Source organism: Giraffa tippelskirchi, chromosome 2 (assembly GCF_054371585.1).
Source record: "Giraffa tippelskirchi isolate mGirTip1 chromosome 2, T2T-mGirTip1v1.2.pri, whole genome shotgun sequence".
Classification (NCBI taxonomy): domain Eukaryota; kingdom Metazoa; phylum Chordata; class Mammalia; order Artiodactyla; family Giraffidae; genus Giraffa; species Giraffa tippelskirchi.
In genome coordinates, this window is record NC_137276.1 from 28,457,918 (window position 1) to 28,473,196 (window position 15,279).

The following is a 15,279-nucleotide window of genomic DNA, read 5'->3' on the forward strand; positions in this document are numbered from 1 at the left end:
GCTTTTTATTACACATCTAATTGTTAATGAAAGGAAATGCAATCAGCAACTCCTTTCCACACTCTACATGGAATCCAGGAGACTGCTGAGTCCAGAAAAGATGTGGCCATTGATGGAGCCCAGGAAATTTCTGCCACCTCCCTTTTGGGGGTGGAGGTGGGGTGTGTAACAAGGGGAAGAGAGAAGAGTTGCAAATATGATGAGAGTACCATGTTTGAGAATCCATTGCTGCCACAAAGGGTCACTTGTGGCAAAAGCCTGGGTTTGAAATTTTGACTGAAGAGCATTTTAACTCTTCTAAGTATTGCATTTCCTCATTTGCCTCATGATAACTGAGGATATTTTCTTCATACTCTTTCTTCTCAGGTGGAGCAGATAAACATGTTGAAGGCGAGTGGGACAGCAGGGGGCAAAAGGGACAGAAACAGAGAAAGAGATGGAAGGAAAGAGATCTTCCAGGGCGTATATTCTTGTTTTCTTTCTTTCTTGCCCCAGAGGCTACACAGACGTTGCCTCCTCCTAAGCACAGTGGGGCTGGGCAGGTCCTGCTGGGTGCTGGGCACACCTACAGTTTACAGGGAGACACTGGGTGCTGTCTGGCTTAAAGCTGCATCTCCCGTCCCCTAGAAGTGGCTCTCTCCCAGTAGGCTACACAGGGAAACTAGTTCTTCTGCTTAACAGCAAAGCAAGAGAGATTCTGGCAAAACACTAAATATATTTATAAGTCATCTTTGTCTGGAACCAAATGAGGAAAAACCAGGTGAAGGGGAAAGAAGGAGGGGAGGTGACGTTTAAAAGTTCCAATCATTCACAAAAGATAAAAGACATCTTCTGATAGCAGCACGGAAGCAGTCAGCTGTGCTGAGCAGACCATCCTGGGTCGACTGCAGACCAACTGTGTCCCAATAGGAGTCTTAAAGCCCCGCTCCTCGGCTAGTCCGGGGAAAGTGGGTGGTAGTTTGATTGTTACTGTTGTTGCTCATCCTGGTATTGGCAGATATGTTAAATACCGCAATTTTAATGAGTCCTGTGTGGAAACAGAGCACAAAGTCATTAGTCCCTTTTCCTGTATTTCTCACTTTCTCTAAGAGGAAAAGAATATTAAACTAGCTGTCAATTGGGAGAAAGGCTCAGAGGTCCTTCCTAATACTTGCTCTCTGTCCATACCACACAGGAGTTTCTGTCAAAGGCTACATGGCCTGTTTAGGGGCTCAGCAGGGCTCACTGACATGCTCAGGACTCTTAAGTGCTCATGCAGAGTAACTCTGATGTCTAGAGATTAACAATGACTCTGGTGGGTGTAGCATCGAGCTTTCACCTGCTTCCTATAATGGTAGAGCAGGTGAGGACAGCTCTGAGGTTCTGGCCTTAGTGGCCATGAATGCAGTATGCTACTAAAAAAAAGTGGGGGAGTAGGGTGAGGCTCTCTGGCTGCTTGGCTGGAGGGCACTGGTAGTGTAGATGAGGGGAGAGCCTGAGTGTTAGATGTGTGCCCCAGAAGCGCCCCTGGTACCGTCAAGGAGAGGTATGTAGGTAGTGACTGGAAATGTGGCCTGGAGATTAAGGCAGAGGTTGGGACTACACATACAAATTGGAGATGAGAGCTGAAGCTTTGGGGAGAGATAAGGGAGCCAAAGAAAGGAACTCAGATAAGGAAGAAAAGCCTGAGACAGACTCTTAGTGGATGTCTAAGTTTCAGGAGTGAGACAAAGAAGGAAATGTAAACAATCAGAGAGCCAAAATGCCATTGAAATCTGAGGAGGACAACATTTTGGCAAAAGGAGGGGATACCTACATGAAAATTTCAATATTGTTACTAATTAATGGTTACTTTTTTTTTTATTGAGGGTCTGTTACGTGTCAGGCACTGTGCTAAGCACTAAGATTTCTACGCATAACATTCAATTCTCACAACAGCTCTGTGTGGTAGGTATTACAATTCTCAAGGAAACTAAGGCTTGGAGAAGTTGTTTGCCCAAGGGCACATGGCTAGGATTCTCACCAAGCCTGTCTGTGTGCCTTTGCTGAGGAAGCGGCACGTCCTCTGTAAGAGAAGTGAGTACTGAAGCTTGCCCAGCAAGGCTTAAAACACCCTGTTCAGAAGAAACACTGCAGAAAGATATGCAGAAGAGTGTACTGAATGTGTGCTTCTGCCACAAGAACAGAGGCAAGTATAGGAAACGAGAAATCACAATAATGGCAATATTTCCCAGTAGCTAGTACAGTTTTCCCAAACCAGTGATTACCTATATCTGACCTGCTCAGGACCATCAGGTATGATCTGAATATCCCAGGGATACAGGTTAAGATGAATATCAGGATCTTCTTCTGCCCCAGAGGCAGGATGGAGATTTGAGTGGGAGTATACAGAGTTCTCACCAACTCCAGAGCTACTTCCAAGGTCAAAAAACAGTTGGAGGGGGCAGGGAATGCAGATAAGGGGGATGGAAAAAAGCTACCTTTTATAATCAAATGACACTGACAAGAGCTATGAGAAGGCAGCCTTGTGTGCTATTTTGCCAAGAGATTTTTTTTCTTTCCAACATCAGATTATCTACTTGGGTTAAAGGGTCTCCATTGTAGGTACTAGTTTAATTTGGGAATTATAAAGCCACAGGCTTTGGGGTCAATACTCTTAAGTTTTGAAACTTATTTAAATCTCATTTTATTTCCATAACAATCTGACTAGGTGACTGAGGCAGGAATATTAGTTCTACCACACAAGGATCATCGAGATCTAGTTCAAGAATTATCTAAGACCGAGGCTGGCTACCTCAATCAAGGGCAGCATCCAGTGTGCAGCCCAGCCCTGTCTCGTGGTGTCAGCTTCTGTATTTTAGGACTTGAAGTTATAAAGGGCAAGAGAAGGCTCCATGAACTCACAATACCTTATAGCCAGTGTTCCATCGCTTACCCTCAGTGCTATGTACACAATTCTTTTTCATACCTGGGCGAGTCTTCTGAGGTCAGTGTATGAGTATTTATCTGGAGATATAGGTGTATGTTCGAGAAGGGGAGCGGGGGGGTTCAGCTTGGGCAGCTGGATCATTTAGGAAGTCCCAGATGAGGATTGTGTCATCATGTGAACTACTGACAATCTGGAACTCATCAAACTGGAGTCGGAAAACTCTTCCAGAATGCTCCTAAATAAGCAGAAACAGAACTTTTGAACTATTCAAAATCAAAAGAACACAAATTCAGCAACATGTCAAAAGGAGTCTATGGAAAGGCTAAAGCTGATAGTCTTCTTGACCATTTAGCTGTTTCAAGAATACAGATAAAAATCGTAATCTGGATTAAAGGCAGGATATACAAGTCAAATATTGGGTAGTTGATTTCATATACAGTCAAAGTAATATTCACCAGAGCTGACACATGTCAAATAGTACACGAGTGTCTCATTGCTAACTTTCCTAGACTTAGCCTCAATGAGAACATTCCTCAGTACCTCTCAGGCTTTATCCTCTTCTCTGTATCTCTAGGATTCTATTACAGTCATAGGCCAAGGGTTGATGAGCAATAAACAGTACTGTGCTGGTATATATTTATCAATTAACTATCCCCAATTTGTAAAAGCATTTCCACATTTTACAGTCTAAAATTTTCTATCCTAGCCAATTTCAAGCTATCCATCTGAGTTTAACCAGCTTGCAGAATTCATGAATATTTAACAACTGGCTCTAAGAAGCAGGTATAAACCTGCTTCACTTAGAATAATGTCAAGTTTCATCTATGTTGTAGTGTGTGACAGCATTTCCTTTAAGGCTGGATAATATTCTATTCTATTCTCTCTCTCTCTTTCTATATATATATATATATATATATATATACACACACATAGGAATTGGGCTTCCCTGGTGGCTCAGATGGTAAAGAATCTGCCTGCAATGCAAGAGACCCGGGTTCGATCCCTGGGTTGGGAAGATCCCCTGGAGAAGGGAATGGCTACCCACTCCAGTATTCCTGCCTGGAGAAGCCCATGGACAGAGGAGCCTGGTGAAGCCCATGGAGAGAGGAGCCTGGTGAGCTATATAGTCCATGGGGTCACAAAGAGTCAGACACAACTGAGCGACTAAGCATACATACACATACTATTTTCCATTCTTTACAAGATGTAAATGAGCTCATTAGATACATGATCATCTTTGTTCATAAGACATATTGGTAGACATATCTGTAGTTTTCTTATCTTTGTTTGGTTTCAGGATTAGGGTAATGCCAGCCTCACATAATTAGGTAGGAAATATTCACACTGCTTTTATTTTCTGGAGGAAAGGATAGAGCATTGGTATCATTTCTTCCTTAAACATTTGGTAGAATCCATCAGTGAGCCCCTATGGGCTTGGTGCCTTCTGTTTTGGACGGTTATTACTTATTTATTCTATTTCTTTAATAAGGTTAGGTCTATTCAGAATGTTTATTTCTTCTTAAGTTGTGGAATATTGTATCTTTCAAGGGATTGGTCCACTTCATCTGGGTTATCAATTTGGAAGGCACAGAATTGTTCATAGCATTCCTTTATTATAGTCCTTTTAATGTCTATGGGATCTGTAGTGATACAAAGTTTAATATTCAAAAATCAATGTATTCAAAAACATAACAATTAACAGAATAAAGGTGAAAACCACACTGACCAACTTAACAGATGCAGATAAGAGCATTTAACTAAACCCTCTCCACTCCATTATATCTACTACTGTGGGCAAGAATCCCTTAGAAGAAATGGAGTAGCCATCATGGTCAACAAAAGAGTCCGAAAGGCAGTACTTGGATACTCAAAAACGATAGAATGATTTCTGTTCGTTTCCAAGGCAGACCATTCAATATCACAGTAATCCAAGTCTATGCCCTGACCAGTAACGCCGAAGAAGCTGAAGGTGAACGGTTCTATGAAGACCTACAAGACCTTCTAGAACTAACAGCCAAAAGAGATGTCCTTTTCATTATAGAGGACTGGAATGCAAAAGTAGGAAGTTAAGAAACACCTGGCGTAACAGGCAAATTTGGCCTTGCAGTACAGAATGAAGCAGGGCAAAGGCTAATAGAGTTTTGCCAAGAGAACACACTGGTCATAGCAAACACCCTCTTCCAACAACACAGGAGAAGACTCTACACGTGGACATCACTAGATGGTCAACACCGAAATCAGACTGATTATATTCTTTGCAGCCAAAGATGGAGAAGCTCTATACAGTCAGCAAAAACAAGACCGGGAGCAGACTGTGGCTCAGATCATGAACTGCTTATTGCCAAATTCAGACTTAAATTGAAGAAAGTAGGGAAGACCACTAGTCCATTCAGGTATGACCTAGATCAAATCCCTTCTGAGTATACAGTAGAAGTGACAAATAGATTTAAGGGACTAGATCTGATAGACAGAGTGCCTGATGAACTATGGACAGAGGTTCGTGACATTGTACAGGAGACAGGGATCAAGAAAATCCCCATGGAAAAGAAATGCAAAAAAGCAAATTGGCTGTCTGAGGAGGCCTTACAGATAGCTGGGAAGAGAAGAGAAGTGAAAAGCAAAGGAGAAAAGGAAAGATATTCCCATCTGAATGCAGAGTTCCAAAGAATAGCAAGGAGAGATAAGAAAGCCTTCCTCAGCGATCAATGCAAAGAAATAGAGGAAAACAACAGAATGGGAAAGACTAGAGATCTCTTCAAGAAAATCAAAGATACCAAAGGAACATTTCATGCAAAGATAGGCTTGATAAAGGACAGAAATGGTATGGACCTAACAGAAGCAGAAGATATAAAGAAGAGGTGGCAAGAATACACAGAAGAACTGTACAAAAAAGATCTTCACGGCAATCATGATGGTGTGATCACTCACCTAGAGCCAGACATCCTGGAATGCAAAGTCAAGTGGGCCTTAGGAAGCATCACTACGAACAAAGCTAGTGGAGGTGATGGAATTCCAGTTGAGCTATTTCAAATCCTGAAAGATGATGCTGTGAAAGTGCTGCACTCGATATGCCAGCAAATATGGAAAACTCAGCAGTGGCCACAGGACTGGAAAAGGTCAGTTTTCGTTCCAATCCCAAAGAAAGGCAATGCCAAAGATTGCTCAAACTACCGCACAATTGCACTCATCTCACACGCTAGTAAAGTAATGCTCAAAATTCTCCAAGCCAGGCTTCAGCAATACGTGAACCGTGAACTTCCAGATGTTCAAGCTGGTTTTAGAAAAGGCAGAGGAACCAGAGATCAAATTGCCAATATCCGCTGGATCATCGAAAAAGCAAGAGAGTTCCAGAAAAACATCTATTTCTGTTTTATTGACTATGCCAAAGCCTTTGACTGTGTGGATCACAATAAACTGTGGAAAATTCTTAAAGAGATGGGAATACCAGACCATCTGACCTGTCTCTTGAGAAACCTGTATGCAGGTCAGGAAGCAACAGTTAGAACTGGACATGGAACAACAGACTGGTTCCAAATAGGAAAAGGAGTATGTCAAGGCTGTATACTGTCACCCTGCTTATTTAACTTCTATGCAGAGTACATCATGAGAAAGGCTGGGCTGGAAGAAACACAAGCTGGAATCAAGATTGCCGGGAGAAATATCAATAACCTCAGATATGCAGATGACACCACCCTTATGGCAGAAAGTGAAGAAGAACTAAAGAGCCTCTTGATGAAAGTGAAAGAGGAGAGTGAAAAAGTTGGCTTAAAGCTCAACGTTCAGAAAATAAGATCATGGCATCTGGTCCCATTACTTCATGGGAAATAGATGGGGAAACAGTGGAAACAGTGTCAGACTTTATTTTTTTTGGCTCCAAAATCACTGCTGATGGTGACTGCAGCCATGAAATTAAAAGACGCTTACTCCTTGGAAGGAAGGTTATGGCCAACCTAGATAGCATATTTAAAAGCAGAGACATTACTTTGCCAACAAAAGTCCGTCTAGTCAAGGCTATGGTTTTTCCAGTAGTCATGTATGGATGTGAGAGTTGGACGGTGAAGAAAGCTGAGCATCGCAGAATTGATGCTTTTGAACTGTGGTGTTGGAGAAGACTCTTGAGAGTCCCTTGGACTGCAAGGAGATCCAGTCAATCCATCCTAAAGGAGATCAATCCTGGGTGTTCATTGGAAGGACTGATGTTGAAGCTAAACTCCAATACTTTGGCCACCTCTTGCGAGGAGTTGACTCATTGGAAAAGACCCTAATGCTGGGAAGGATTGGGAGCAGGAGGAGAAGAGGACGACAGAGGATGAGATGGTTGGATGGCATCACTGGCTCAATGGACATGGGTTAGGGTAGACTCCGGGAGTTGGTGATGGACAGAGAGGCCTGGCGTGCTGCAATTCATGGGGTCGCAAAGAGTCAGACATGACTGAGCGACTGAACTGAATTGAACTGAATCCATTACTAATAAAAGCTCTCTATTTTAGCAAGTGAAAGGAATCTCCTAATCCTCTGATAATGTGTCTATGAAAAACTTATAGCTAACATATATCTATATAAAATGGTAAAAGACCGAATACCTTTTCCCTAAGATAAGGATATCCATTCTTACCAACTGTTTTCAGCACTGTACTGATGGTCAGTACAACAAAAAAAAAAGAAAAATGAAAAGTATGTAGATTGGAAAAGAAGAAGTGTATCTATATATCTTGCAATGAACAATGCAGAAATGAAAATTTTTAAATACAATTTATAATAGCATTAAAAATAAGACATACTTATGGATAAATATGACAAAAGATATATAAAACCTTTACATTGAAAGCTATAAAACATTGCTGAGAAATTTAAAAAGGACTAAATAAGTGGTCTTTATTTAGAAGAAGATTCAGTGTTGTTAAGGGAAGGAGGGATTACTATGTAATAGTGGGGATGAGGATATAGTCACTATTTGGCTGGCATGATGCTTTCACTGTTTTGTATATATGTCAAAATTTATTAAGCTGCATACTTACTTTAAATATGTCCATGTTATTGTATGTCAATTATATCACAATTAACCTATTTTTAAAAACTTAGAGAACTCAATAAATAAATGAGGATGAGATCTGAAGACACTTCAAAAGAAGATAAGCACAGGAAAAGATGTTCTATGCCATTAGCTATCACAGAAATGCAAATTAAAACGACATACCCACCCAAGTAGCTGTAATGTTTTTAAAAACTGACAAAACCAAGTCCTGTCAGGGATGTGGAAAAATAGTAGACTCACACATTGTTAGTGGAAATCTGAAATGGTTTACGTTTGCAAACTCCCCAAGTGCTACTTTGAGAAATTGCTTGGTAGTTTCTTTTAAATTTCAATGTATATTCAGAAATCATACTTCTAGGTATTTACCCAAGAGAAATGAAAGAAAAAAAGTACACACAAAAGCCTATATTGGGATGTTTTCAGTATCACAAAGACTGAAACATTCCTAAAATGTCCTTAAGCTGGTAAATGAAGAAAGAAATTGGTTCATCTACACAATGGAATACCACTCAGCAATAAAAAGGAACAAAGTATTAACACATGCAACAATGTGAATCAATCTCAAAAGAAGTGAAAAAAAGAAAAATGCAAAAAGCTACATAAATATGGGCTTCCCTGGTAGTTGAGCAGGAAAGAATCCGCCTGCCAGTGTAGGAGACATGGGTTTGATCCCTGGTCTATAAGATCCTACCTGCTGTGGAGCTACTAAGCCTCTGTGCTGCAACTACTGAGTCTGTGCTCTAGGGCCTGGGATCCGCAACTACTGAGCCTGAGCACGGCAACTACTGAAGCCCATGTGCCTAGAGTCCATGCTCCACAACAAGAGAATCCACAGCAATGAGAAGCCTGAGCACCGCAACTGGAGAGCAGCCCCCACTCACTGCAACTAGAGAAAAAGCCCACGCAGCAATGAAGACCAGCACAGCCAAGATTAAATATAAATAAAATTTTTTTTCAAAAGCTACATTAATAGAATTCAATATATATGACACTTATAAGACAGCAAAACTACAGGGATAGTAGCTAGGGGTTGAGGAGAGGAGATTAATATGAAGGGGGATCATTTTTAAGGTGATGAAACTGTTCTATATCTTGACTGTGAGGTTTACAAAACTGCAAATTTCTATGCAAAATATATAGAAGTACACAAAAAAAGGAACAAATTTTTCTGTAGGTAAATTATAGTTCAAAAATCAAATGAATGAACATACACATTTAAAAAACCATGCGTGAAACATGCAGGTAAAACAGGTCTATTGCTAAAAGAATGAGCTTTACATTTAACAAGGAAGACAAAAGTATCGCTCTCTTCTCCAGAGCAGATGCTGCCTAAGTGCTGAGAGGCAGGATTCAGGATGGGCTTCAAATCCTTGCTCTCATCTTTTCCTGAGTTGTGCAGAAGATTCTGTCCTCCATGATACCCCACCTACTCTTTCTGTCATGGAAGCAGCTTTCAAACCTTTAGGCCATTTTCTGATCTGGGCCTTTGGCTAACACCACGATAAAGAACTTGGTGCTTTCGAGATGACATTCTTCCTTCTAAGTCATGTCTTTCCCCAAATGTCAAGATGTTTGGGCCAGGGGGTATAACAGAATAAAAGAGACAGGATTCAAATTGCTGGAGGCAGCATGCCTTAAATAGGAAGTGAACTCTGGGGCGGACCAGGGGGTTCATGTAGGCTCCCGTGGCTCTTTTTGCAGGCACAGGTGTGCAGGTCCTCAGATTCTGGACAGGTTCCAATTTGAGTAATTATGTTCTCTCTCCCCAAGTACCCCCTACTGTTTCTAGTAGATACAGAATTCTTATTCACTTCCTGTACTAAACTGTTGTGTAGAGTTGCTGTGCAGCTGTTGAACAGCTGCCACATTCTTCTCCATATACAGTCTCTAAAGCACTTTTGGATGAAAGGCAAGCTATATAAACATATTTTATTGTCAAGTACTGGTTGCCTTTCCACTTAGTAGTAGACTTTGTGAGGTTCTAACAGTCAAATCCAGATCTGTATTCCACAGCATATCAATGTTAATTTCTTCCCCTTCCTGCTCCTCAAACCCCTCTAAACAATGAGGCTCTTACCACAAGGGTCCGTAGACAAAGAGTTCCTGCAGGCGCACGAGGGTCCAAGGCAGCTACAAGATCCCACACTTTAATTTTTCTAAAGATCAAAAGGGGACCAAAATCTTAGTAAAAAGCAAAATTAAGGGGACACAACAAAAATAGCAAGAAGTCACGGCAATAAATGTATATGGTGAAGATACTTTATATGATAAATGCAGCTCACGGGATATATAAAAATGTTTTTGATTTGGAGACTCAGTTCATGCATTCATTCTTGGGTAGAGGTTATTAGTCTTAAAAGGGGAAAATGTATGTGATTAACCTAAAAACAAGAAATAGGTTAGCTTTAAACAAACTCAAGAGAGTGAACAGTGAAGTCACACCATAACTTGGGGCCAAAAGGGGTTCTTATATATTAGAACTCTTAATGGTAGATGAGATCACTTAGACCTAGAAACCTATAACTCTGAGGCATTTTTTTTCTGGTCAATTCTGAGAATGGCCCAGGTCACACATGTCAGAGGACGGGGGTCCATGTAAGACTCGAGAGTTTATATAAGCAATATTTAAATAAGAAAAGTTTAGCCCTTCTATGAATCAATTCTATGTCCTGTCTCCTCAAGGTAAGTAACAGACAAAAACCTAAGAAAAGGGTACGGATCAAAACCAGGGCAATAAGAAAAATACAGCCTTGGACTTAGCTGAAACATGTCGTCACGCCCCCAACAACTTCCCAAGGTCTGACAGTGACGGCTGACTCAAAGCAGAGGAAATGGGTCTGTTAACACTGCTGCTTGAGTTGTCTTAATGAATCAAGTATAGCCAGCTCGTAAACTAAGATAAAGTTGTAAGTTAGTATCTGATATTTTTAAAAAGCTGCCAATATTTGAACTGTGGCCTTCCTGTCCTCCACATCAGGCACCCTGATAGGAAGAAATGACAGCATTTCATAAGTGAGTTCACTGTTGTAAGAAGTTACTATGTGCTTGTTAGCATCGCTGGATGTGGGATCTATCCACAACATGAACAGAGTCTGTAACCACTGGAAAGTAGACTGAAGGAAAGTAAAGATTATTTAATGCACTGTGATTGAAATGCCAGCAGTGAAGACAAGACCCTCCCATACTAAGCTCCCTACAAAGATACTGTCCTCCAACATTTCCGTTTAATTAACAAGTCACTATTTTATATCCATATCCTGATATACTGGGGTTTATCCAGTTCTCTGCTTTATAGGGCAAAATAAATATATGACCAAAAGTCCAAAATACTAAAGAAAATCATGAGCAAACAAGTATAATTAAATGACTGGGAAGATTATTTGGAAAAGACTGAACAAAGGAGATGTGAATATATAGATTAGACACAAGAATACCATATCAGATTCTTTCTGTGATATCTACAATCTTTTGGAGACAAGGAAAGGCTATGTTTAACATTCTAAGGCAGAGGGGATTAAGAGAACTTTTAAAAACCCTGTCAGCACACTCACCCATCATAGGCTCCACTGACTATCCTCTTGTTATCAAATCGAATACAGCGCACCAATTCCTCATGGCCTTCTAACACTCGTAAGCATGCACCACATTCTATGTCCCATAATCTGAAAGAGAACATTGAGTTGAGTGAATTTCCATGCATTCTTTTCTAAGCTTGGAATGTTATAATAACATACGTTGTATGTCTTTTAAAATAACCAAAATATAAAAACCAATCAACCCTCATATACAAATGTATTACTTTCAGTGTAATTTATTTCCTTTCTGCCATGTAAGCAGAAAAATGTATGATTTAAGTTCAAATATGTTGTAAATATTTTTAAAGCATCAAGCTTCATATAAACCTGTAATCAGGGTCACCAAGGAATATAAAAGATGAATTCAATGTATACAGTTGCCTAAGAAGGAAAGGACCAAGCCAAGAAACATAATGTTTCTGGAAACCACAATTAAATAAGAATGAGATGCAGGAATGGTGACATCCTGCTCTCACAAAATATGTGCACCTCTGTCACTGCGGACACCCTCAGCTTTCACCCTACTGTTCAGGACAGTTTTTCTCATATAATGGAAATGCAAAGTAAGTTCTCAAAAACTTTTATATACTAATTTAAATTATGTATGCCTTCTGACCAAGCCAAATGATTTCTAGGAATGCTAATTTCCTTAGATATAACAATATCTGTCTGTCGTTTTTTCAATGGCCTTTTCATTCCTTTAGTACTTCTTTGAAGGAGGGGAGAGGGTTGATAAATCTTTCAAATTCTATGCATATGTGTGTCATTCATCTTCATGAAGGGAAAACACCAAAAAGTACTTCAATTTGTGGATTCTTCATAATTTGTTCATAATTTCAAAGACTGGTAGCTCCCTGGCCCATTATGTAATGCTAAAAAAAACCAAAATTGTATAACTTCTAGTAGGGGAACAAATCTTTTTTCTTTTTTTTAAAACACTGGCAAAGAGAAAAGGCCTTTAGCTATTTATTAGCACTTATCAACTGCAGACAGGAGAAATTTAGAGAAGGGCCTTCAACCTCCATTTTTATTTCTCTTGCTCACTTCCTCATTCAAGCAGTTCCTTTTAAATAGGTCTGTCTGGTGATAAAACTATTACAGGAAGGAAACACATCAACAAAAGGCTTTGCTGTGCTGTCTCTCTGCTTGGGGCAAACTTTTAACCTGTAAGAAGCCACAGAAAACTGAAAAATGTTTTATTATAAACAGAACACAGTCGACAATTCGTTTGGTCTGTGCACAAACAATGAATGGCAGGATAATAGTGATCCCTTCTGGGCAAGGGCACCTGCTGCTCACCTGATTGTGTTGTCAGATGAGCCACTCACGACCAGCCTGTCTCTGTACTGCAAACAGGCAATTCCGCGTTTGTGTCCATTTAAGGTCCGTACAAATTCACAAGTACTTGTGTTCCATACCTGAAACAGAAATAGCATTTGGCAGTTGATTTGGTGCTTTTATTAGTAAAATCTATGGCAACTGCAGTTTTAGGGAAGCAGAAAATGGGACTGAACTAGTAGGGGAAATTCAGCATCTTAAACCAATCCAAATCAAACCCCAAATGACAAGTTTAATTCACAGTAATATAGGGCTAATTTGTAGCTGGTTGCTATCATATGAGAAATCCTAAGGCTGATGTACTCTTATGGGGTTAGTCTCACCTTGCAGACAAATCTTGAACCTAAAATTACCCCTGCCCTTTTCATACTCACCATTATTTACAGGAATAAAAACCTAACCCAAACTGTCACATGACCTATCTCATTCATTACATAAACTAGTATCTGATTTAAATAAATATTAAGTATTTTACAGTGAGGGTTAAATATAAAATTGTCCTTAGAAGATATCCATATGAACTCCCCTATTCTAAGTTGGAGACTTACTGAAAAATGCCTCATTACCTTTATAGTCCTATCCCCAGATGCAGAAACGATGTACTTATCATCAAAGTCTACAACATTGACTGCAGCTCGGTGTCCGACAAGCACCCTGCGGAGGGTGATGTCAGTTGGGGAGGCCATATCCCATACTGCAATGGAACGGTCTTTGGAGCAGGTTACCATCATGCCATTATTGAAACGCAAGTGCAGAACTGCTTCACAATGGTGAATCAATGTGTTCAGCATTTCACCTGTATTTACATCCCACACCCTGGAACAAACAATATTACGGTTATCTGAGATTGTGGTGACATTCATGCTACAATCTATTTTAAGTACTGGACTACCTCACTGCCCACCCCTCCCATCCTATTTCTCACAGTTAATGGTATACCTTACTCTCCTTACTCTGTGTCCCTGGTGGCTCAGACAGTAAAGAGTCTGCCTGTGGTGCAGGAGACCACGGTTCAATCCCTGGGTCGGGAGATCCCCTGGAGAAGGAAATGGCAACCCCCTCCAGTATTCTTGCCTGAAAAATCCCAGGGGTGGAGGAGTTTGGCAGGCTACAGTCCACGGGGTTACGAAGAGTCAGACATGACTGAGTGACTCCACTTTCACTTTCACTTATTCTCCTTTTGTAGCTCTAAAGTTGAGCTGAGGTAAAGTGTACTGATGGACCATGGGGAAGTGGTAGTTAGAGGACTGGATGGGAAAGCGGGAAGAGGAAGGGGATGGGATACTGCCAGTATGCAATCCTTAAGACACACAACTTGAAATCTGGGCTAATTGTAGGGTGCTGAAATGAGGGTGCTCCGACCATCACCAGCAAATTGGTCCCAAACTTCAAGATTATCATAAACCTTCTGACATTCAATCTGATACATTTTAAACTGGTGGGAATTTTGCTAATAACTGCAGCATTGGTGGTCCCACAGATAGTCCTCAGGTCTTAGAACTGACACAGGCCAAGAACCTTCTGTAATAGACTGACTTAGTACTGTGGATTTGAGCTTGATGACCTTGGGCCTTAGTTTTCACCACACAGATCAAGGCCTAAAATTACCTAGACTCTAAACATAAGGCCCCATTTCTGTGTTCTGAATGAGTGTACGGATCAAGACCAGCCACCCCAATATAAATACGGGCTTCACAGCAGAGTGCAGGACCCTTGGATAGCTTGAGAATTTTTTGTGAAGGTATATTTTACTTTGATCATTCTATTTTGTATATTTACTTTGCTTTTTTACAACACGTTTTATTTTTTTCCAATTTAACCCTCTCTTTTAGAAAATCATTTTTTCCCTTGTCCAATAAATGATGTTAGCCTCTACAATCTTTAAGCTTCCTTGAGGCACTCCACAAGCACCAATAAATGTTAAACGTTGATAACTGGAAGAACTGAATTTGCTATGCCTTTAAGTCAAAAGATAAGAAAACGTGAATAGTCTTTTCTATTAACAGAGGATAATTTGGAATGGTAAACATTTAACTTCAGAGAATCTAACAATGCAGTTAACTGCTTTTTTTTCTCCCTATTTTTTTAAAGTTACTTTTGATGCATTATGTTTGCTAAATCCTTTAGCTCAAGGCAAAATTCCTAACAGAGGTTTCCAGCAGTTCTGCTGGTACCCAGAACTCAAGCTACACTGGACTCCAGCAGCATAATGGCTGTGTCATCAAATCACTAATGCCTCTGAAAATTGAAGGCCCCTCCCAGAGTGAAGCTTGCAATTAAAAACTGCAGGGACAGCAGGGGAGGGGCTGGCCAGAGAGAATATTGCTCACCTGTACACATTTTAAAGGAAGATAATGCATGCCTGTACTACAGTTATAACCACCTGAAAGGAAAGCTTCATTCCATTCATGTCATTCCCCTGT

The 15,279-nt window shown here is 40.4% G+C and overlaps 1 protein-coding gene across 50 annotated transcripts in view; it reads right to left on the reverse strand.

The window, feature by feature from the left end:
• Positions 1 to 695: 695 nt before the first annotated feature.
• The window catches only part of BTRC (beta-transducin repeat containing E3 ubiquitin protein ligase), a 181,096-nt gene continuing 166,512 nt past the window's right edge, over positions 696 to 15,279 (reverse strand). For all 50 annotated transcript variants that reach the window (XM_081547265.1, XM_081547315.1, XM_081547273.1 and 47 more), the window contains 6 exons: positions 13,423 to 13,672; positions 12,818 to 12,936; positions 11,495 to 11,605; positions 10,021 to 10,099; positions 2,948 to 3,143; positions 696 to 1,027 (listed from right to left, as the gene is read on the reverse strand). In XM_081547265.1, the coding sequence (XP_081403391.1) occupies positions 2,982 to 3,143; positions 10,021 to 10,099; positions 11,495 to 11,605; positions 12,818 to 12,936; positions 13,423 to 13,672 (721 nt within the window). In that variant the 3' untranslated portion in view covers positions 696 to 1,027; positions 2,948 to 2,981. The remainder of the gene's footprint in view (positions 1,028 to 2,947; positions 3,144 to 10,020; positions 10,100 to 11,494; positions 11,606 to 12,817; positions 12,937 to 13,422; positions 13,673 to 15,279) is intronic.